Here is a 22,725-nt window from a genome sequence, read left to right on the forward strand (position 1 = left end):
AGTTTTGCTATGTATTTATTTGCCAACAAACAGTTTGAAACGCTAGTATAACTAAACATTGTGTTGAATGAGACATGCTGCAGTTTTCAAAAGAGTGAATGACTCAATCATGCCCACTGCATATCAGTGACATAATAATTAAGGTAAAACTGAATACATAGCAATCATTATATCATATTGTAGGCCTATGTGAAAAAATGGCTAAATAGAAAAAGTCTATAACAATGTCTTTGCATGCCACAATTTGTGTACTTAAACCCTGTTTGAAAAACACGTGTAATCATTTCACCGTGTCTTTTACCAAAAGTGTGATATTAGAAAACGTCATATACATAGTCATGTGTGAGAATTTTTTTCTTGTTTTAATGCCAATGTTCATTATTTATACTGTTAAAATTTACAACGTTGTTATAGTCACGTCTTCGTGTGATGTAATATCAAATATAAAAATTCTGCAGTTTGGAATAAATGAAGAAATGCTGTGTTGCATGTGGAACGTTGCAATGGTCGATTACCGTAATATAAGAAAGAAATGATAGAAACGACATGCATTTATATAAATACACACTAATACATACTTCATTTGGTAATTCACTGAATAATTCTGGTTTTTATTAAACGTATGAAGAAATATCTTTCCACGCATGTCACGGCTCTGTCATGTGGCTTACTGTGCGCTTTAAATTTTTGGACTAGAATATTACGGTAGCTACGTGCAGTAAGCCTGAACTCGGCGATGGATTTTTCTGGTCTGACAAACACCCAAACATTCCACGCGCAGGGCAGAGCGAGAGAGACATGTTAGAGTGAGAGACAGTTACAGCCTGAAGAACGGCGGGGAGTCGGGGACGTTTGTCCCTTTTCAACTTTGGAAAATGGGCTTTATTGCCCTTCCAGCCAAGAGTAAAGCTATTTTTATCAAAGCAAAAGTCGTTAGGTACACAACGAACTCGATTTGGTTCGAGTAGATGCATTTCTGCGAGAGTTATTCGGAGTTTGAAATGTGGGCGATGGTGGTTTTGACGAGCGCGAGGTCTCCCCTCCTGTCGTCCAGGACAAGATGGCAGCAGCGCAGGCAGACTGAGCATGCTATGGGTGCGTTATAACTCCATAACATGTCCGGAGAAGTCCTGGATTTTATCAGTTGTTACACTCTGTGAAGGTGAGTTTTCCATATTTTTAAAGATATAACTACGTAGTTGGCGGTGTCTCATTACAGGTAAGCGGCAAGTGCGCAGTATGCTTAGATCACACTGAACTAGCGATATGTCAATAAGCTCGGGCATTAAATGTAATATGTGAAGTTTTACTCCTTAAGTAGGTATGAAACTAAGACATACTTAATTGTGTGCTATCCGAAGTGGGAGGGGGGTTGGCTTGCTTTAAATAACTGTTGCCTTTAGCTCGTTAGAAAACAGGTTAACGGTTAGCCGTTTGTACCCACGTAGCGATGTCCAGCTGTCTTTCATATAATTTTCCAACAGAAGAGCCGTGCCCTGCTGCCAGTTCTTTACCAAATGCTACCAACACCTTAACCAGCGCTACGTAACTGCGTTGTCAACACAGGACTATTTTCGGCCAGGCTAAATGGCTAGCGAGCTACCATGCCCTTTTGTATCTACGCCCATCACGACGCCTTTGTTTACCGTTTACAAAAACAGTCAACGAAAGTAATCATTATTTTCCACAAGATTATGGTACACGTAAACTAGCTGGTTGTAGCCAGAGTTGATTTATCTGCCTGTTTTTCGTTTTAATTCTCTAGCCGCCGTGGCTGACACTGCGCTGTGTTCTGCTGTTTATTGCCGTCTCGCCCGGCCTCTACCCGCTTAACCATTCGGCCCTATCTCCCTGTCCTTACTCTTATCGCACACGTCTTCGATTTGGCTACATTTTTGCCCACATTTTGTTAAAAGATAGCTTCCCTGTCGTCGTTTCAGCGTCGGAAGTCGGGATACGACTGCAAGTTACATTACAAGTAAGCATACTTGTATTAGAGCAGGACTCTCCTGTCACCTAGCTGGGCGCCTAGTCCTCCCAATATGCTGCTCCCACGTCCACAGTTGAAGCCAGTTCACTTTGGAGAGTCATTTGTGAAAATTTCTGCTTTACTACTTTATGCGACTGTACAGGAATGGGTTCCGTTAATATGTAGTACTTACGTACAGAAAGACACTAGAATTCTCGGGGAAAGTTTCTGGACTACTGATATTGTAGCTCAGATAAAATGTAGCAATTTTGAGGATTTCCGCTGTGCATTTTCTGTTTTTTACTGGATAAAAGTGACTGCTGTGAGCTTTGTTTCTGTACCATATAAGTCCAAGTGTGTATTATATATTGGAAATGGACATTACCCCTTCTCTTCTCTTGCATCTGTCACTTAAGCAGTCGCCACCAAATTCCACCCCTTGGCTAATACAGGAAATGCATTGGCTGCTACTGTTTCAGAAGAATGAACTTATTTATTGGCTATGGAAGTCAAATTGGAGTCACACGATGATGCGCCTGCCATCTGGGAATATAGCCCAAAGGCAGGGTCGCTTGTGTTTAATCAGTCTCTGGTTACTAGTTGAATAGTATGAGCTTGAAGTAATTTAGCATGTGGATAATTAAATGGCAGTTGTTTGTCTTAGCCCAGTTCATTGTAAGATGAGACCAGTTGAAACCCCCCACTTCCATTTCACCCATGTTCACCAGTTTTTGAGAATTGCAGAATGTTTTATGAAAGTAAAATATATGTTGGTTATCATATAAAAAATAATTTGCTGTTGGTGCTACATTGCAGTTTAATTTTACAATTTAATGCATAGCATAGACTTAGGGTGGGGGCAGCATTCTTTTAATGAAATTTACAGAGGATTTGAGTCACCATCTTCAGTTGAATAAAAAGTACTTTTAAACATAAAGGCACTAATATTCTGTAGCACAGTATGTACTGTAAGTTCTGTAGTCTTCTCCTATTGCCTCTTTTGAAACAATCTCTCTGAAGAGTCTTTACTTGACACCCAACCCTGTGTTCCTGAAAAGCAACTAGCAGGTCTATGGTGTAGATGGTTGTCTTTATCGGTAGCTTTTGAATTATGAGAATTGGACCTTTTAATGCAAGTCTTAGATTGTTCAGATTACTCGGAGTGGTGCAAAATCTTTCTCACCTCGATATTTATGTAGAATGTTAGTTTTAGTATTTACCTCCTAAGAATGACAATTTGTATGTACCATTAAACATAAGGAAAATGTCACTTTTATGATTGGGAAAAAATTGGCATATACATACACACTGATAACTGACTCAATCCTGTCTCCATGTGACTGGGACTTGCTTGATTGCATTGTACTGATTATGTGAACTTATCCCTAGCTTTCTAAGTATCTGGAACACTTGTGTAGTGTAATATCAGGCATCAAGGCCCATTATAGACCATTTTTTGCAATCCTAGAGTATTTGAGTCAGTTGACCAGCCTCATGGCTGAAAATTTAGTGTTTGCAGTGAATAAAGGGAGTGTGTCTTAGCACACACAATTAGCCACATCTGGAACTGGGAAGTGATTCATTTTACACTCTGCCATGGTGTAGGTCAATATCAGGTCAAGTAATCTTTAATGTTAAACACTAAAGTTAATATTAGCTTTCCTCTCTGGGGGTAGAAAGGTTATGCGGGATTTTTTGGTTTGGAATTCTTAACTCTGCTATTGTAATAATCTCAAGATGGAGCTCTTAAGATTTTTTTTTTGGCTTTTCCATTCTTAGGAATGCTGGGCAACTTGTAGTGACAAATAGGGGTGATTTATTCATGTAACCGAATCCCCTTTTGAAGGTTATATAAGACGCGTGACTTCTGAGTTATAGTCAGTTCTTTCTCATTTGTGAAATTCTCTGGTGCTTTTAGCTGTGCATTCCTGATGACCTTCATTGGTGCTGCCCTGTGTTGTCGGTGCTACTCAGGTAGAGTCATCTTGTTTAGTGCAGGGCTGCTGGCAGCTGTGTCTTGCTGGTGATGACAGGCCTGTTCAGGTCCATTAATGCTTGCAGCATATGGTTGCCGCTGCTGCTTCATAAATTGAGATAATGCAGCTGGGTTCATCTGTCTGCCAGCAGTCACACTGTCCCAGCATGTTAAGATCCTAACCCTTCCGTATGCTTTCACCCATCATGCATTATTTTTCAGAATGCAAACATGCGGCCAGCAGACTACTTCCTGAACAGGAAATGTTTCATTTCCATTGCATAATAGAAGCTTCCCAGCTAATGTTTGGGGATCAGAAAGGGGTCCACCCATTCAGAATGGGTTTATGCTGTGATGCAGTTTACGGAAATCCCACTTTATCTGGCTTATCTCGGAGATGTAACACTCTTAAAAACAACAGTGGCAGAATCTACTGGCCTAAACAATCCACTGGATGTATTGATAATGCATTAAACCACTGGAATTTCTTTGGAGTTTGTGCAATTTGGAGTTACTTTCATAAACTACTGAAAAGAGAACTGAAAAGTGCAGTGAACTGCAACTAGCTGACTTTTTTTTGGAATAGTCCTATTCCACTCACTTCCTGTGTTTTTTTCCCTGTTTACCACTGTGTAGTGATTAAAAATTTGCCATATACATAAGTAAATGTAATCTGATTTTAGCTGGCCTGTAAGAATGACTAGAATATTTTTCTGGGCCAGCAGAGGGTGGTAGATCTAGGTAAGTTGCTGTTTTTGTACTCGATGAATAAACCGCCAATTACACTGTTATTGAGTTAGTCAATTTAGCAAGATTTTGTGATCTGGTCACTTGAAAGTAATGTCAGGCTGGGTGACTGTTTCACTCAGTTTTAGCTTAAAGTGGCCATGCTGCTCCTCCAGAGATTTTTGTGTTTCTCAATACACTAGAATAGGCCTAAAACACCCTTTAACCACTAGCCATCAAGGCACATAAATAAAGTGTGTAACCCAGTATTAATGGAGATTCCTCACAAGCTGCAGACACTGATATGGGATCTTACTGCTGTACTTCTACTCTATTAGGCCTTGTATCTCTTTCTTGTTGTTGAACTTTACTGTTGCCACATTGGATCCTTTGTGCCTTACCATTGAAGTACATTCTGTTCCTTGCTGCTGCTATTGAATGTTACATGAAGTCTGGCTTATCTGGTCATTTCCGTGAAGCCCCAACTGGACTTGGACATTGTGTGGCACATGTTGCATGGGGTGTGATGTTTACCACCCATCTGGGTGCAGCTGAGTTCTTTGCTGTTTGGATGAGCTAGTGCATTGAATGGTTCAGGTTGTTCTACAACTTGGCCCTGATAGTTGGCCTGCTCATTTGATACACAGATATGCTGTTTGAAAGTCATTTGTGTCTTATAAATGGCACAGTTGATTTTCTTTAATACTTTATTGAAGTACCAAAAGTATGGTACTTGGTGCAGTAAAAAAGCGCCCAGAAAATAAACTGTGCCATTTATAAGACACAAATGAGGTTAACAACCACACTCAGAATCTTGAATGTCAGTTTGTAACTGATGTCAGTAATACTTCACATTTCTGTTTAATATGCCGAAACTGGATTGGATGTGAGTCTGGTTTTAATACGCTGTAAATAACTCTGGTTATATCCATAACGCAGCTTAATACCAGGAGATACATAAAGCTAAATTAATGAAACAATGATTGAATTAGATTGGATGTGTGTATAGACACATTCATACATACATTTATATTGTATTCATAGATATGCATACATATATACGTACACATACTTTCTCTCTGTAGCCCTGAGTTAACACTTAAAACTGGCTTACAGAGAAATTTTGAATTAAAGATTGTGGCTTTGGTCATATATAACAAATATTTAATAGTAGTAGGCGTCCAATTTTTGATACCGTCCAGGCATCACAGTCAGGTATATGGTATTTTGGCTGCATTTTAAAAAGCACCACTCTTCCAGTATTTTGAAATCCCCCAAAATACAGTTTTGCCAAAAGGAAATACCGTGGTGTGCTGTGGTGTGCCATTATACTGCTAAGCTTGAATATTAGTTCTACTGATAAATGCATTGATAGTTCAAAAATGTGAAAATAATTTCAAGTACAAACATGTAAGTGGAGTTGGTGTGTATTAACCCTTACATAGTTGATTAAAATGCACATATAGGAATAGATAAGTGGAACTGTAATTCAGATGCCTTATTGAATTCTCGGTTCTTAAAAATTTAGAACGTTTCAAATTTGGAAACTACTTCTCACTACCCAGCCTTACACACCAATCCTCACTCCCTCCTGGTGTTTTACGTGATATACAGTGATGGTTCATAAAAATGGCAAGTCGCACTGGTGCGCCTAATTATAAAATTTAATCGCAGTCTGAACCCTTATACTAGCTGATAGCTGCAACTTCCCCTCTGGAAAAACTGTAGGCCTCAACACTGACGCATTTGAATATTTTACATTATTTAATGACATTTTTTTGGCATATGCGTTAATCCAAAGCAGGGTCAGCCAGTCTCTGGCCTTGCTCAAGGGCCCAACGGTGAAATCACTTCACTAACCATAGAATTTGAACTGACAGCCTTCCAGTCATGGGCACAACCCTCAGAGCCACGCACCATGCACTAATATAAACTGTTGTGCTATGCCGGAACTGGTATTTACCTGGGTCGACTTCAGGTATACTGTTGTGGCTAGGTCAATACAAATTTGCCCCACCCTCTGATACCTTTTGTGTTCTATTGTGTCACTGTGTATAATTGCTGGTAAAAAATAGTTAAGCTTGGGAAATAAAATAGTCTTGCTTCAGCAAAGACATGTCCAGCAAAGACATGACTAAGTTCCACAGATAATGAGGACTGTCTGACAATCTGTTTGTGTGCTTCAACAGTTGCTGATGTTCTAGTTCCCAGACCATCTTCTACAAGTCTGAAGTAACTGGATTTATCTTGCAAAACCAGTCCCAGGACAGCTTGTTTTCTCTTAACAGTGACAGTGTTAGATCCTGAAAAGAGAAGTTGTCCTTCACATTATTAAATAAATTCATGTAAGACTTTTCATTTAAGTTTATTTTAATGGTAGCTATTTGTGCAAATTGTCTACAATATAAAGTAGTATTTAACTTGTGATTTATGAGTTACATTCATACTTTTACTGTGGTCGAAAATTGGAATTCTAGTGGAGAACCTTCAGTAATCTTCAAGCATGTGACATATTTTAAGGAACTTTGGGTTCTAAGGAACTACAGAATTCCCCAATTAGATTCACATTTTCTGGAATATAGCTAATCTATATTCCAGAAAATTTCCTTTCGTCCTTGACACTTGCTGGCTTAGTTACAAAACTTAGAGCATGGTGTGAAGTTCTGACTTGCAGTCATTTGCGTGATATCAGTCAGCTGCTACACACCTTTTCACCAGTCTGGGCATGTGCTATGAGCTCTCCCTGTGTGACTTGATATACAGAAAAGCCCAAAGCCAGGCACTATTGGGAAAGTTGGTAGGACATGCTTGTGAAAACCACATTCCCTTTGTTCTCTAGTTTGTGCTGGAAAGTGTGACTGCCACCTGTTGAGCTTTGATAGTCATGATGGAGTTGTCAGTTGGCTTTTGGATGTGTTCTGTTTTGCTGTGGTTAAGTTGTGCATCTTCGCATGTGTGCCTGTGCTGTGTGGGGGAGGGTGTCGGGGTTTTCAGCAGCCGGGGAGGTTGTGAGCTGCAGAGGCAGTCGTGCAAAGGGGAAGCTCGTGGGCTGCCTGTTGCAGTCACGTGGACTGCCTGTTGAGCACTGCACTTGTAGCCTGCTCCCTGGAGCGGTGTGACGGAGGCAGGCAGGCAGGCAGGCAGACACAGCCTGTCATCCTTTAAAAAAAGAAAAAAAGATAGCAAAGGTGTGGGCTTGAGCGTCGGCTTAGGTCTTGGCATGGCCAAGATGGTGGAAAGAGAGCAAAATGAAAAACAAAAGGTAGGCTGACACCTAGTGTAACGTTTGCTGTTTGACATTGCTGTCCTTAACAGCAACTATTTAAGCAGGGTGTTGTTTCACTGCTACTGGCTAATTATAGTGCTGGGCAGTAACCTATGATTTTAAAACTATTTTTGCCCTGGCTTTGGTAATGCTATTACTGACCACTTGGGTTTGAGTGCAGGGGGAATAGAAAATTTGGGTGAGGCACGTCTCCTTTTTTTTGTGCTGTCTCCCCATCCTGGGCTCTGTTTGATTACAGCTGAAATGGCAGCTGGTCTGTCAGATGATGTGTCTGCTGGGACTCCAATAGAGAACTGGGTCGACGGCACCAGTAGTGCTCAGGCAGTCTAGGTAGTGTCAGTGTACCAGAGCTTTGAGTGGGTAAATGAAGCAAGGTGTGGTTCCCTCACCAAAGCCTGAGGCAGAACAGAGAGTTGTGCTTCTCGTCTCTTGGCTGGGCTGCATCACTCCCCAGGCTTTGGGCTCTTTTTTTCCCTTCAAACTGGAATAATTGGCTAAAAGGTCTTTCAGTCTGTAATTTGAGAGGACCCTAGCGTTCAGGGTTGCTGCTGTGGCTGTAGGTGACGCAGTGTGCCTCCAAACTTTCTCTTTGCTGAGTAACATTCAGTTGATGAATCAGTTGCCTAGAGACCCAAAAGGTGCTGCTAGGAAACCAACTATAAAAGGTCATGCAAACGTTTTGAAGATAGATGTTAGTCATTCTTTACCTGCCCTAGATGTTGGGCACATCACTTTTTGTTGTGTGACTGTGTCCCAGTAAATCGACTCTCATGCAGTTCAGTTTTACAGTATGCGAATTGAATGAAGCACCGTCATATGAGGTCTTCGGCCTCTTTTGTTCCAAATTGGTGAGCGAATGTCTGTCATCTCTTACATTAGCTTGTCATACTGCTGAAAACTGGCTAATGGGCTTATCTTGGTATATGGGTTGTCAACAGCAAGAGTGTTGCTGAAATTTGTTGCTATCTTATGCAATCTCCCAAGCAAATATTACAAAATGAGCAAGCTTGGATAGGCGAAAAAAAGAAACTTTGCTTCCATTACATTTCCAGTACAACACTGGAAAGCTGCATTTCAGAAGCTTACTTGGGCTTTGCCCATTAAAGCATCTAGTATGGCATGAGCTCTTATGAAAATGTCAAATTATCTGGCTGGCTGTTTTATATTTTAATGTACAGTTTTCAGTTCCTTTTAATCAGCCTCTCTGGAGAACAAATGAACTGTGTAAAAATGCTGTAGACATTATACTCGGCATGTAAAGCTGGGTATTAAGTTATCTTTCAGGTTTCAAATGCAGCCGTTGTTGACTTCAGTGTGGTTGCCCCTCTGTCGGTTGTGAATCCTAAACAGTAGTTTTCGCATGAGGTTTTTATGGACCTGGAAAGTTGTGTCTTGGTTTCATCTTTATAATGGGTATCTATAAAACACTTGCAATGTGCTTAATGATAAACTGACAGCAGGGTGTCTTAATCCATCGTGCAGCAACATGCTGCATTTTAGCTTCATGAGTGAGTGTGAACACTTGGCCCCAAACAGAAACATTTCTTTTCATTTTTGCAGTGTGCCTTTTATAAATAACTAGAATGACACCTTCTTTCAGCGACACATACTTCAGCAGCTGTGCCACCAAGCTGAGGTTGAGCCTGTTCATTGCCAGATATGCTGCTATGTTTGAACGCGAGTGACCTGTTTTAAATTAGATGTTAAGTTGTGTGTTTTACTTTGATGCCAAATTCAGTTATGCAGATGTTACATTTCCTTTCTTAAAAATGTTTGTTTCATGAACATTACAGCTAACATAAACTGCAAATGGCTAACAATGTTATTTAATGCAATGACATATAAGCACAGAACTTACAAATCTCACGCCAGCATAGACAATGTATTGGCTTGATAGTAAGTTGAACAGGATATGATGAACATATGTCTTGATGATTCTGTCTGTGTGATGGACTTTTTGAACCATCTCTTACTGTGCTGATTTATCCATTTCTCTTCCACAGGTATGGCCTCACAAGTCTTGGTCTACCAACCACATGTTTATCAAACCCAGACAAGTGCCTTTTGTAGTGTGAAGAAACTTAAAGTAGAGCCCAGCAGCTGTGTTTACCATGAGAGAGCCAACCCACGGACCTATTTGAATGGTAGATCCTTCGGCGTTGTGCACTCTACGAATATCGTTCCTTCATTTCAGAGAAAACACTCAGCGGCTGGGCGGAACTTTTCATTGCAAGCCTTGAGTGACGTGAGAGGCGAACAGGACAAAGGAGTCGGGCTCACCTCACAGTGCAAGGGGGCACAGCAGGAGGGTGTGGGGTGTGGAGGAACAGCGGGGAGGGTGAGCGGACGGGACGGGGGCACCGCTGGCCAGAGAGGCATAGGTGACAGCAGCAGCAGTGGCTGGACGAACTGCGACGAACGGAAAGAGCAGCAGGAGGAGGACAGCGACGAAGGTTTGAACTTGACAGAGAAAGCCCAGCGATGTGGGCTGAAACGTAAGAGCGAAGACTTGGAGAGCCGCCGAAGCGCCATGCAGATAGTGGAGGATCTGTCCATGTTGCCTGCGATGTTGCAAACGAATGTGGGGAACCCAGCGGCAGGGGGTGGGCCCAAGCCAGGTGGGGGAGGGGCTGGGCCCGGGGGTGGTGAAGGGGATTACCAGCTGGTTCAGCATGAGGTTTTGTGCTCCATGAAGAACACCTATGAGGTGCTGGACTTCCTGGGCCGGGGCACTTTTGGGCAGGTGGTCAAATGCTGGAAGCGTGGTACAGGTGAGGTCGTGGCTGTGAAGATCCTGAAGAACCACCCGTCATATGCACGCCAGGGTCAGATCGAGGTGGGCATCTTAGCACGGCTGAGCAGTGAAAACGCTGATGAACACAACCTGGTGCGTGCCTACGAGTGCTTCCAGCACCGCAGCCACACCTGCCTGGTGTTCGAGATGCTGGAGCAGAACCTGTATGACTTCCTGAAGCAGAACAAGTTCAGCCCGTTGCCTTTGAAAGTCATCCGGCCCATATTGCAGCAGGTGGCCACGGCCCTGAAGAAGCTGAAATCTCTGGGCCTCATCCATGCCGACCTGAAGCCAGAGAACATCATGCTGGTAGACCCGGTGCGTCAGCCCTACAGGGTGAAGGTCATAGACTTTGGCTCAGCCAGTCATGTCTCCAAAGCTGTGTGCTCCACGTACCTGCAGTCGCGGTATTACAGGTGGGTTTGTAGTTTGCGTTTGCTCCGGGCTCCTCCTCCATTCCTTCCTGCTTTAGTCGCATCTCTAATGGTACAGTGTAATTTTCTCTGTGGCTTTTCACCACTATTGCAGTTCTGAGTTTGATCACTTTTCTTTGATATAAACTTCCTTTTACCCAAATAGCATTTAAACTGCCACATACTGTTGTCCAGAAAGTTCCGAATCATTTGAATAACACCACTGATGGTCAAAAGCATATACTCATCTATCTATCTATCTATCTATCTATCTATCTATCTATCTATCTTCCATACCAGTAATCTAGTACGTGGATCTCTGTGAACCTGGAGCCTATCATAGGACAAAAGTGGGGGAAAACACTATACAGGATGCTGGTCCCTCACATGTTATTTTAATATGTAGTTTATGGTTTGATTGATTATGGGCAATTGTTCTGCTTACAGTGACTTATAATTGTATCCATGTTCCTACATAATTATTCTGTTCACTGTGGAAATGGTGAGACATTCAGTGTTTATCCTCATGAGGTTTAGAGCACTTTTAGAAAAAGGTGCTATCTGAGAGCAGTTTGTCAGACAAGACTTATTTTTGTGTTTTTGATAAGTTGTATTTTCAGCAGGAAATAAGACTTGATGCAAGCTGAGCATCTGTTGTGCTAATCGCTTGTAAGTTTGTAATAAGTCAGCCTAAGAATGTGCAAGAAAATATTTTCTTTGTCTTTGCTTTTCTGTGTATTAGATATTTAGTGGTAATGTGCCAAAAGATGTGAGGAATGGATTATTTTTTAACCATTGAAATGCCTTGCATGCCATGAGCAGTTAACATGTTAAGCTGACTAAGTACTGAGTAATGACCTGCAGATTTTAGTATGAGCGGTGCAGCCAAATGTCTGTTGAGGATCAGAGTCACACCCAGGTGTCTTATATAACTGGTCAGCAGAGCCGATATGTTTATAGCAGCAGGGTCTCCTTTATTATGTCTTGCATATTTCTTGACTGGCAAATGGAAAATTCTTTGATTGAAGGGCCACTTCTATACTCACCTATTTCCTTTTAAAGTATTTCATGCCTTGTGTGCAACCAAGAGGGGTGACACATTTGGCTGTACCAGTGGCGTTGCTGGGTCACGTGTCTCTCGAGGTTTGCAAGGCCAGCCACCTGCAGCCATACCTCTCTTGCTCCATACCCTGTTGCCTGGGGGTAAGAGCCGTGGGCATGGGCCTGCCTTTGGTCTGGCTTATGGAATACTCTGAATGATCGGCGTATCAGCAGAGCTCTGTGTCTTCAGCTCGTCAGCCTCTGTAGCTGCTCTGCTTTTCTGGCCTTTGCTTGTGGGGATTCCAGCTGTCCTCGCTTCGCCATCACTTCTTGTAAATGCCGTGTTTGTCAGGAAGTGGCATTTTTCCTACTTCCTGTATCTCAGAATTGTTCTCTGCAGCTTTTTAGAATTTCCTGCCTGTAATTAAGCCAGACTAACTGTAATTAAGGCCAGTCTTCATCCTGGGGAGAAGTGCTCAGCTGCTGTCTAGAGTAATATTACTCATGCTTTTGTTAAATTAACTACTAAACAAGTGAACAGGACTTTTTTACCCCCAATACTTACCTCTTCCAAACACCTGAGGGAGTTGGACTTTTCACATCTATTATACACTGTATAATGAAAAGTGTGTTAGCTTGGCTAATCTTTGACTTTTGTAGCGAGGTTATCAATTGCACGATAAAAAAAGGGTCCAGTGCACATTCTGAAGGTCAGATCTGTTTGAAATGGTAGAATGTCTGTGCCTTGCATTTAGCGTAGGCCCTTGAATCAGCAGTCTGCAATTAGCAACGCTAGTGTCTTGGCTAAAATGCATGTCTCTGGCGTCATAGGTGATTGGATTAAAGTAGCAAATGCATCATTTGGCCCAGGTTCAGGCTAAAAGGACCCAGGCGGCAATGCTGAAGGTATTGGGTGGAAGTGGGGCACAGAGGCGCACTGGTTAGTAGTTAATTGGATTTTAATTCCAATTCCAATTTTGGGGTACCTACCATTTTCAAAACAAAATAATCAAGATAAAACGATTGTGCTGCATTTCATTTTGCAGTGATGCTCCTCTTTTGTCTTGTTATAAATCTAGCGTACCCCTTTTTTTTCCTCAGTTAAATTTTATATTTATAATTTTGCCTTAAAATTTGTTTGAACTATGAGGCTTTCCCCTCTGGACCCAGTTCGGTCCACTATGGCTGAGGTTAATGTGTTTGATCCACCCGAGGGATAAGCAAGCTCAGCGTTTGAGGCCTCCATGGGGTGGTTCTGCAGTCCAGCCTGTGCGGGGTGACCCTGGTGCAAGTGCTCCACTTTTGGGGAATAAGCCATGTTACCAATTTGTACCAGGGTGCAGAGAAAACCAGGTGCATTTTATTCCTGGCAGTCTGCATGTGCCTGTCGAATGTGCCTATTCAGCAGCGCAGGGAGGTTTCCTGACATTAACACCTTAGGTTAGTGGTAGGATTGTGATGACACCCAGTCAGATCTACTAAATGGTTGTGAGTAACTTCAGCGATGGCAATGTTCTTAGCCTGCAGGCGTGGACCCCAGTGCCTAAACACATGACTGCTTTTGGGCAGTCATGAAAGTCGGGCTTTGCTTCTTTGCCAAGTAGCCATCGTGCATGGTTTTGTGCTGAGAAGAACAATCCCTCAGCTGAAGTATGGACCGTGTAGCAGATCAGCTTTGCCTACTGCTATTGATTAGCTGCTGCTAAGCTTCTGCCTGGTGTCAAGAATTGGGAGTGTAATGTGATCTGTTAGCCATCTAGTGTGATTAATATAGTCACCATGTGATGAGAAGCGCGTATGTAAAGTGTATTTATAGAGCGTTTTGCTGTTGGTGACGGTCACTCAGCTTCCTACAGGTATGGGGCATGTGGGTATTCCTGATCAATCCGAGCTATTATTACAACAGTCGTGTGTGTGTGGGTGTGGGTGTGGGTGGGTGGTGCTGGTGGGGGTAAGCTGATTTTATGATGCCGCATACCTGACCAGGTCCAGTTGCATGATGTCGTACAAGGTTTTAAATCTCATTGCCTTGGTTGGCTGTTTTGGTGAGTGGCTGTTTGAATGGCATGTGCTGCTAAGGTGTTAAGGGCAGGTGGCTGTGGACACCTACCTCCCAACATGACCCTTAAGCTCAAAGCACCGGTAGTAATGCTGTCCGCTGTGTGGGCCGAGGCTCTCCCTCAGTGTGAGATGGCTGCTTTGCTAATGCTCACTTTGATCCATCTTTGTATTTGAAACTTCTGAACCAACGTGACACCTGTAACTATACCTGTAAATAAATCATATCAAAAGTACTTTTATTGTAATAGGTTTAATCGTTCTCCCTTCTCAACACATACATTATTTTTCTGTTATGGTTTTACCCCAGACCGTACCGTACCACTACCAGAATCTCTGCACATATTGAGAAAATTTAGAGTCTGATTCTGCATCGTTATTATCTTGTAAAGGGATCAGTTCAATGTTTCAAGCCTAATATTGCTATCCAAAGTTTTTTTTTTTTTTTACACCCCATCAATTCTACTTCTGTTTAAGCCAACTAATTAGGCTATTTTGAACAAGTGACACTATCCTGTTTACTGTTTATATACATTGTTCATAATTTATTTATAATTTGCATTTCTACATAATTTTTTCAAATCTGGTAGCAAATATGCTGCATTCTGCATGTTTTGTGTGCTTGTGTTGTAATACTGATCATCAGTTAAATTTGAGCTGTAAACAGGAATGCATTTTGCTGAAATGTGAATGCTGTGGTGTAACAGCAGATATCAGTGGGATCTTTAAGTGAAGATTTGTGTGCCATCACAGGGTATACATGCTGCTCTGTACGTCTTGCATATGTTGTTTTATCAGTATCAAATGTGACAAACGTCACTGATCTCCCCGCTGTTTCTTTGGTAACGCGGACTGAAAACATAATTTGCCTGCTCTGTGAGACTCCTCTCAGTCTTACATTCCTCTGAGGTTTCTGCACATTTTGATCATGAACAGGAAGGATTCAGGCCTGGGGAATTGGCGTGTTTTCAAATGCAGGCTGGGCAGTTCGCTGTGACATGCACTGGTGGCTGTGGCTGCCCCTGGCCCCAGAGCAGAAAGCTACCACAGCCGCTGCCCCTGCACACTCGGTCCCCATTCGCTTGTTTCTGGTAAACGCAGGACCTTTCAGGAAATGACTCAAAAATAGAAGAGTACATTTGTACTTTGTAGCACAGAGAGGAAGTTTGGTGAAGCACGCAGAAGCAACTCAACATCGTCAGTTGTTGCTGTTCATCCACCAAGTAGCACCGCTAACTTTTGTGTGATGAAACTGATGAGAATACTTTCAGGATTACTTAGCAGTTCACCTTTTATTTACACTTCCTCACTTTTATGTCAAGAATATCAGTATTTAAATGTCTTATATTAAATGTGTTATATTAGAAGCTTTATAAGTATCTTCCCTCTGAAATCTAAATGTATGACAGCTGTATTCAGGCAACTAATGCTACAACACAGAAGTCTATTTTTTTGGGTAGTATAAATTTTGCTGTGCCAAACTACGTGGCCTCAGCTATAGATTTCTGAACTTCTCTGTATCACATATGTACCAACTACATAGCAGCCCAGTGTACAGGGAAAAAAAACGTAAACAGGAAATGTGTGCTCTGTGCTGTATAATGTGTGCTGAGACAGAAATCTGGGATCTTTACAACTTGAAAAGAAATGTGTGGAATGCCATGTCTGCAGTTGTTTTTCTGCCTCCGACCTCCCCACCCCTTCCCCCCCGGTGCCCGCGTGCTTGATGGGGAATCGGCAATGTCGCTGCTGCACTGCCGGGGCCAGTGCATGAGCACACGAGGAGCTCCTTAAAATAGCCAATGGGAGGTGACCAAAGCCCGTGCACTACTATAGATGGTGATGCTTTCTGGCAGTCAGGGGGAAATAAGACAGAACTGAATGCTACTGAGGTCAATCAGCAGTTCAAGGTCAGTGTACTCCCATGTCAGCTGTTTTCCTCTTTGCTCTTCTGACAGCACTGAGGCGATCTGGAGAGCAGAGCAGAGCAGTGAAGTGTAGGGCAGGCCAGGGTGGTTTGATGCTTTTTTTCCATTAGAAAAGGCTGCTGGGTTTTTTTTACGCACACACACACACACACACACACACACACACACACACACACTCACACACTCTATCTTATAGTATCTGCTTCATTTCTTGTGCCAAGTTATGTTTAGTGTCCTTGGATAACTTTATTTTAATTGCTTCCTTGCATGATACTTCATGCAGATTCTCCAAAAGATCCTCCACCCCTACAGTTTCTATATAATTACTCTATGCATTAACTCATAAATGCCAGTGTGGAGCTGTAAATTACAGTTAATTGTGCTGCAGCAAAGTATATGCGAACAAGCCTAGTTCTATTATTTATAAGCTTTTGTGCTAAATGTAAGACTTGACATTTAAAATGGCCAAAATGTGTGTTAGCTTTGAGTCAATTTGAGTCAACTGCTCTTATGTAACTTCGTTTGTTTCATACTGTCAAAGCTGCTGTGCTTTTATGCTTCGAAACACAATGCGGATAAGCAGCCAAGGTTACTGCCTGAAGTTAACAGCACATTGAGCCTGTTAATGGTGCTGTTCATCCAGCGCGACAGCCTGTGTCACATGTAGATGGCCTTGCGTCTTTGCTTTATGCACTTCATGTGTTTAATCCCATGCTGAACTTGTTCTGGTCAGTTGTTCTGTGTGTTTTAGTTGTATATTTTTGGATGGGAATGTAATGAAGTGTCAAGGTGCTGAATCCTACCTCTTTCAATAGATATGTAAATTGTGAAATATTACTCTTTGGGGAAATACGATTTCATTGGTGAACAAATAAAACCAAGATGGGTTCTGGCCAGTTTGAAAAGTCTCTGTATCATGTTAAAAGTATTAAGAGAGAAGCTGGTTTTGTTCTCATCCATCCATTCATCCTTTATCTTCAGCTTATCCAGGGTCGGGTTGCTTGGGATGGTAGTCTCAACAGCCACCACCTCCAGCTCCACTGGAGCCATACCATATGCATGTAGACTAGTTGGGCAAGCTCCCATGAGCCCTCCAGTATCCTTGTGAGGGTAAAGTGCTGATCCCACGTTCTGCAACCCGGGGTGGAATTCACATGGTTCCTCCTGGATCCGAGTGTCGACCAAAGAGTGGACCCTGCTTTCCAGTACCCCTGCACAGACCTTCCCCCTGAAGTTGGAAAACATCCTCCAGTCCCCGTTTTTAAAAACTGGCAGACTGGGATGGTGGTCCCAATCCAAAGACACAGTCCCCAGTATCCATGCAGTGTTGAAGAGGCGTGGCAGCCATGACAGCCGAACAACATGAAGAGCTTTTCAGAACTCCAGGATCTATATTATCTCATCCACCCCTGGAACCTTATCACCAAAGAATATTTTGACTACTTCGGTGACCTCAGTCCTAGAGATCGGCTAGCCCAAGTTTTCAAGCTCTACTTCCTCCAAGGAAGGCGTATCACTGGGATTCAGGAGGCTCCCATAATATTCTTTCCACTGCCTGACTATATCCCCATTAGAGGTCAATAGTTATCCATCCCTACTGTAAACAGCATGGGTAAAGCCCTGACAATTTGCCAGAATCTTTTTGAGGCCAACTGAAAGTCCTTCTTAATGGCCTCACCATACTCCTCCCACACCTGAGTTTTTGCTTCGGCAAGCTGCTTTCCGCAAGGCCTGCTGGGACCTTTCAGCTGCTTCAGGAGTCACGCAAGCTAACCAAGCACTTACAGCTTGACAGCTCCCTTTACTGCTGGTGTCCGCCATCAGCTTGGGGGATTGCCACCACAACAGGTATCAGCAACCTTACAGCCACAGCTCTGCACAGCGCCTCACCAATTGAGTCACGGAACACTGCCCATTCAGGCTCAGTGTCCCCTGACTGCGTGACTGCCAGAGGTGTGAGTTAAAGATCTCTGGGACCAGGGGTCTCTGCCAAATGCTCCAAGCATACCCCCTCTATGCGTTTGGGTCTACCAGGTCTATCTGACACGTTTCCCCACCATTGGATCCAACTCGCCACCAGGTGGTGATCAGTTGACAGCTCATGCCCTTTCTTCACCCAAGTGTGCGAAATGCATGGACGCAGATCCGACGATACAATTACAAAATTGATCATTGAACTGTGGCCAAGGGTGGTCTGGTCCCAGGTGGACTTTTGAATACCCTTGTGTTCGAACATGGTGCCCATCATGGACAAACTGTGGTAAGCACAGAAGTCCAATAACTGGATACTCTGAGCTGGTCTTTGATGCATGAGCACAGACAACAGTCAGAGCCCATTCCCCAACTCAAAGTCGGCATGAATGCCTCCATGAAAACAGTTGCAGAAAACAAAGTACAAAATAATAAAAAGGAGGTGACCATCTTCTTTACCAGGGTGAACTCCCAACATACTGGCAATGAACCAGGAGGATCAAGCATCTAATGGAAATGTGACTATTTTGCCGAGACTCGAACTGTTGATCTTCTGGGCGCTTTTCCAATGCTCCAAGTACCTTACTTTTGGTATGGTATTTTTGGTACTTTCGCTTTTCTTTCTTGAAGTACAAAAAGTACAGTACCTGGTGCAGTGAAAAAGCGTCCTCTGATCACAGGCATAAGGGCCTAACCTGCTGAGCTACACAGCACCCTCTAGAGTACATCACCATGTCATAAAGATTCAGACCTGTTTGGGGAAACTCCAGTGTATTTCAGATCTAATTCCGTAACCTCATATATATAATTGTTGACCTGAATGTTCCCTGTTTGTTTTGGGTGAACAGTTAATATCCTTTTTACTATGCCAATATACTTTCTTGCAAGTATAACACTATGGTTTCTGAAGAAAGGGCAATACAGAGTAATGCTTTGTTTAACCAAACAAGAGCTGATATTGCATCACAAGCAGCTTATTTTTTTTGGCTAGGTTCAGCAATCAAGCAGGTACATGGGATGCTCATAGATTGGCTGCCTTGTGTTTCACTGCGGTTTTGTTCACCATTTGGGGAAACAGATCATAAAATGATTTATTCATTATTGTTAAAAATGCATGAGTAGTTCTGACTGTTCCTCGGGTTTCTGAGAGAGGATCCCGGGAGTCTCTCTGATGAAGGGAAACTTTAGGTGCTTAGAGGAAATTACATGGAACCACCCCACCCACCCAGAATCACCAGATTACGTACCCCTTAAGCCCGACTCACACTTCTTATCTGTATCCCGTCATGGTCAGTGCACTGTGCATGTGATGTAAATCACCAGTGTCCATACAGCCCTGACTTTGCATGTAGTGGATGTTTTGTGTGTTGACTGAAAATGTGCAAGGAATTGATAGTCTACTGGTAGAATTTCATTCCTGTACATATGCACCAACAGGGACCATCTTCTTAAACAGATGAATGTAGTATGAATGTAGATATCTGCGTGCCGATGGCATGCAGAGCATTTCCGCTTATGGAAAGGTGAAGTTTTAACTAGGCTTAATTTGCATACTCTTTAGGGCACTAAAAATACCGCCCAAACCTAGTAAGAACTTGTAAAATTTTACCCATATCAATACAATGTTTGTGTTTGTTGCAATACATCTGCCCTGTGGTGATCATGGGGAATATCATTGCTGTGCACATGTTCCGACTGTGACCATCTACATCCATTGACATATTTGGTATGAATAGAGTCTGAGCTCGGGCCGAGTGTGTAAGCTGAAAAGTCAAGTATGGACTAGGCTTTAGCGTGCTGCATCCATAAAGCTGTCCTCAGTGGAAAGTGAAATGGGGGCAGGAGCACGAGCCACCCTATGGGGTCATGTCTGGCACAGCCCTGTCGCATTCGTGTCTTTCGGACTATTTAGCATGGCTGAGATGATGGGCTCGTAATTCTTGGCCCTACGGCGTACATGAGTGAGGTGTGTGCAGTGTAAGGGATTGAACTTATTTATCAGATGTTTTTGTCCCAAGCGACTTAGAAGTGAGGAATGCTTTGGAACAAAGAAGGTTGACCTAGCATCCCTGGAGCAGTCGGGGTTAAGGGTCTTGTCCAACGGCCCAATTGTGATGTGATATTACTCTGTCAGGATTTGAACCCATACCCATACGAGCACAGCTCTCTAACCACTGAGATACATATGGCACTCTTTTATCAGTATAGCAGAACCTTGTTGCGCATAGGTGTGTAAGTGACTTTATTGCATTAATTTTTATTTGTTTTTCTTTTTGTGCTGTGTGTGTTTGTGGCCTCCTGTGGCAACACAAACTGATTACTGAAAACAGTGTTCTTTATCTTTTTCCTCACATCCTCCTGTCATGTTTTCTGTTCCTGTGGGTTTTTGTTGAATGCCTTCAATTCATGTTATATGTATTAGAATTCATTTTTTTAATTTTAAAGTTTTTCATCATGCGTCTTTTATGCTCTTGTGTAAAACTAGAAGCAATGGATCTGTAATCCTTTTTTTTTTTTTTTGCAGCAGCATTTAGTCAGGCCTTCAGCTGCTTTATGGTCTGTGTGGCCTTCATCAGTTACAGCGTCTCACCAGCTGCTATATTTACAGAGCTGATGGCCCTGACATGTTAAAAGCATAATTAGTGGGCAGAGTTATTTTCTGCTGTCGTCCCCTTTTGTTATTCTGGCCTTGACTTGACGTGCAGGACAACAGTGCACATGGAACAGCCCTGGGCTGGAATATCGAACATGTATCCAGTGGATAAGCCCCTAACAACAGATGATGGGAGGCTCATATGTGAAGGAGGTTGTTCCACGCTCTCCTCACCAGTGGGCCGGCCCCTGCGCTGTGGCAGACGGGAGGCTCTGAAACACTGGACAGGGGAGCCAGCATTTCAGTCTGTCAATAATTTAAGCTGCAGTTTGGCTCAGTGGATTACATTTCCCGGGGGGTGCACTGGCCATATTCTCCAGTCAGCTTGTCTCAGACGGGGGGAGATGGCGTCCTGCTTCGCTCGCCCCCTTGCGAGTGTCTCCTGTTAGTGCTATGGAGCCAGTAGCACAATGACAGCCTAGCCTAGTGAATAAGTACCACGTCACCCCTCCCCCCAGTGAAATATTCCACATTCGGCACTTTCGTGAGCACAGCACTTGTTACTCTATACCCAGCGATCCCGTGACGCAGGACGGATCTCCTGCTAGCAGTGTGGAAGCATATTTCTGAAGCATGAGATCATGTCCTTGAATAATGCATGCCCATCTAGCTAATAGGCAGGGCACACCCAGTCCCTCCTGCAGGCGTGCATCTCATTTGCACAGGCTGTTCGAACAATACTTGTTTTTCATCAGTGTAATGTGAAATTTGTTGACATTGTAGAAGGACCTTTTTTCGTGTGTGTGTCTGTGTGTGTGTGTGTTAAAAGGAAAACCATTTTCTTTTTCAGGACTACTGCTTTGTTTTTGACTAAAATACTACTTAAGGGTCCCTTCCATGAACTCCTTGATCCTCCTCGTTTTGTCTTTCAGTGCTCTTCTGAACTCTGTCCATCTTACAGATTGGCTGAACACTTCATTGAGTGGATTTTATCTGAGAAACCCCTTGTGTATGTTATGAAAGTTGTTTCTTGATCTCTAACGAAGCAAACTTTTTCCACTCTGCTGTCCTCAGGCTGCCTTCAGCATGCTGGTGAACAGCAGAAGTCTCATTTTGTTTTAAATAATGCAGCTTGTAACTCTGCAGGCCATATGCACTTTTGTGGCTAATTATAACAAAAGTAGATCACTGGGAAAGGTGATATTAGCTGGCAGGGGCCCGCATGCAGAGCCATTAGCATTTAACCGGCTGCATGATGATGGCGCTCAGCCCCATGAGCCTGCGCAGAATGTCGGCCTAACTTTATGTTCTCGCGGGTTTGTCCGTTTATAGACACCCTTTGCTGGCATGCTAATGAATGTGTGCCTAGCTGGTCATGTGTCTTGGGGAATGGCACCATGCTTGGTCCATGTGTGAGCTTTCTTGGCGACAAAGTGATTTCGCCTTGCCGCTGGCTGGGACTTCAGAACCAGTCCTACAGAGACGCCTTCACTGGGGTGTGCAAGCCTCACTTGGCCAGACTGTTGTATTATGGCTGAGAGCGTCTTGGAACAAGCGGCAGTTTGTTTGGATTGGCCTCCTCCCGCCTCAGTCTGAAGTGTTTAGCTGGAGGCTTCGGCAGCTGATCTGCTGGGAATGAAAAGGCCTGTTGGTGCCCTTGTATTGTTTTGCCCCGTGGTGCTGGCACTTCACCTGGAGCAGCTCCAGGTCAGCGTCTCTGAGAAGCAGGGGGCACGATGAAATGTCACTAGCACTAGCAGCCGCGTCCAGCCGCATACAATGTGATGCCCTTTGGTTGCAGGTAAGAGTGTTAAGACCCATCAGCACTTCCCCTTTGAAACAGGTGGCTTGGTGTGGTGCTTTCAGTGAGGCTACCAGTGGGAACTGTGCCCACTCGAGTGCCCATATTTTGAGCCCGTACATGGAATTGGCATCACGTTTGCACTTTGGCATCACGATATTTTATCATCT

At 43.2% G+C, this 22,725-nt stretch overlaps 1 protein-coding gene across 3 annotated transcripts in view; it reads left to right on the forward strand.

Moving 5' to 3' along the window:
• The first annotated feature begins 786 nt into the window (after positions 1–786).
• hipk3a (homeodomain interacting protein kinase 3a) overlaps positions 787–22,725 on the forward strand; it is a 43,076-nt gene continuing 21,137 nt past the window's right edge. For 2 of the 3 annotated variants that reach the window (XM_023816912.2, XM_023816921.2), the window contains exons 1-2: positions 787–1,162; positions 9,960–11,166. In XM_023816912.2, the coding sequence (XP_023672680.1) occupies positions 1,087–1,162; positions 9,960–11,166 (1,283 nt within the window). In that variant the 5' untranslated portion in view covers positions 787–1,086. Of the gene's footprint in view, positions 1,163–7,765; positions 7,933–9,959; positions 11,167–22,725 lie in introns of those variants that run through there. The other variant, XM_023816929.2, reaches the window with a different exon arrangement.

This window comes from Paramormyrops kingsleyae, chromosome 11 (assembly GCF_048594095.1).
Source record: "Paramormyrops kingsleyae isolate MSU_618 chromosome 11, PKINGS_0.4, whole genome shotgun sequence".
Lineage (NCBI taxonomy): Eukaryota > Metazoa > Chordata > Actinopteri > Osteoglossiformes > Mormyridae > Paramormyrops > Paramormyrops kingsleyae.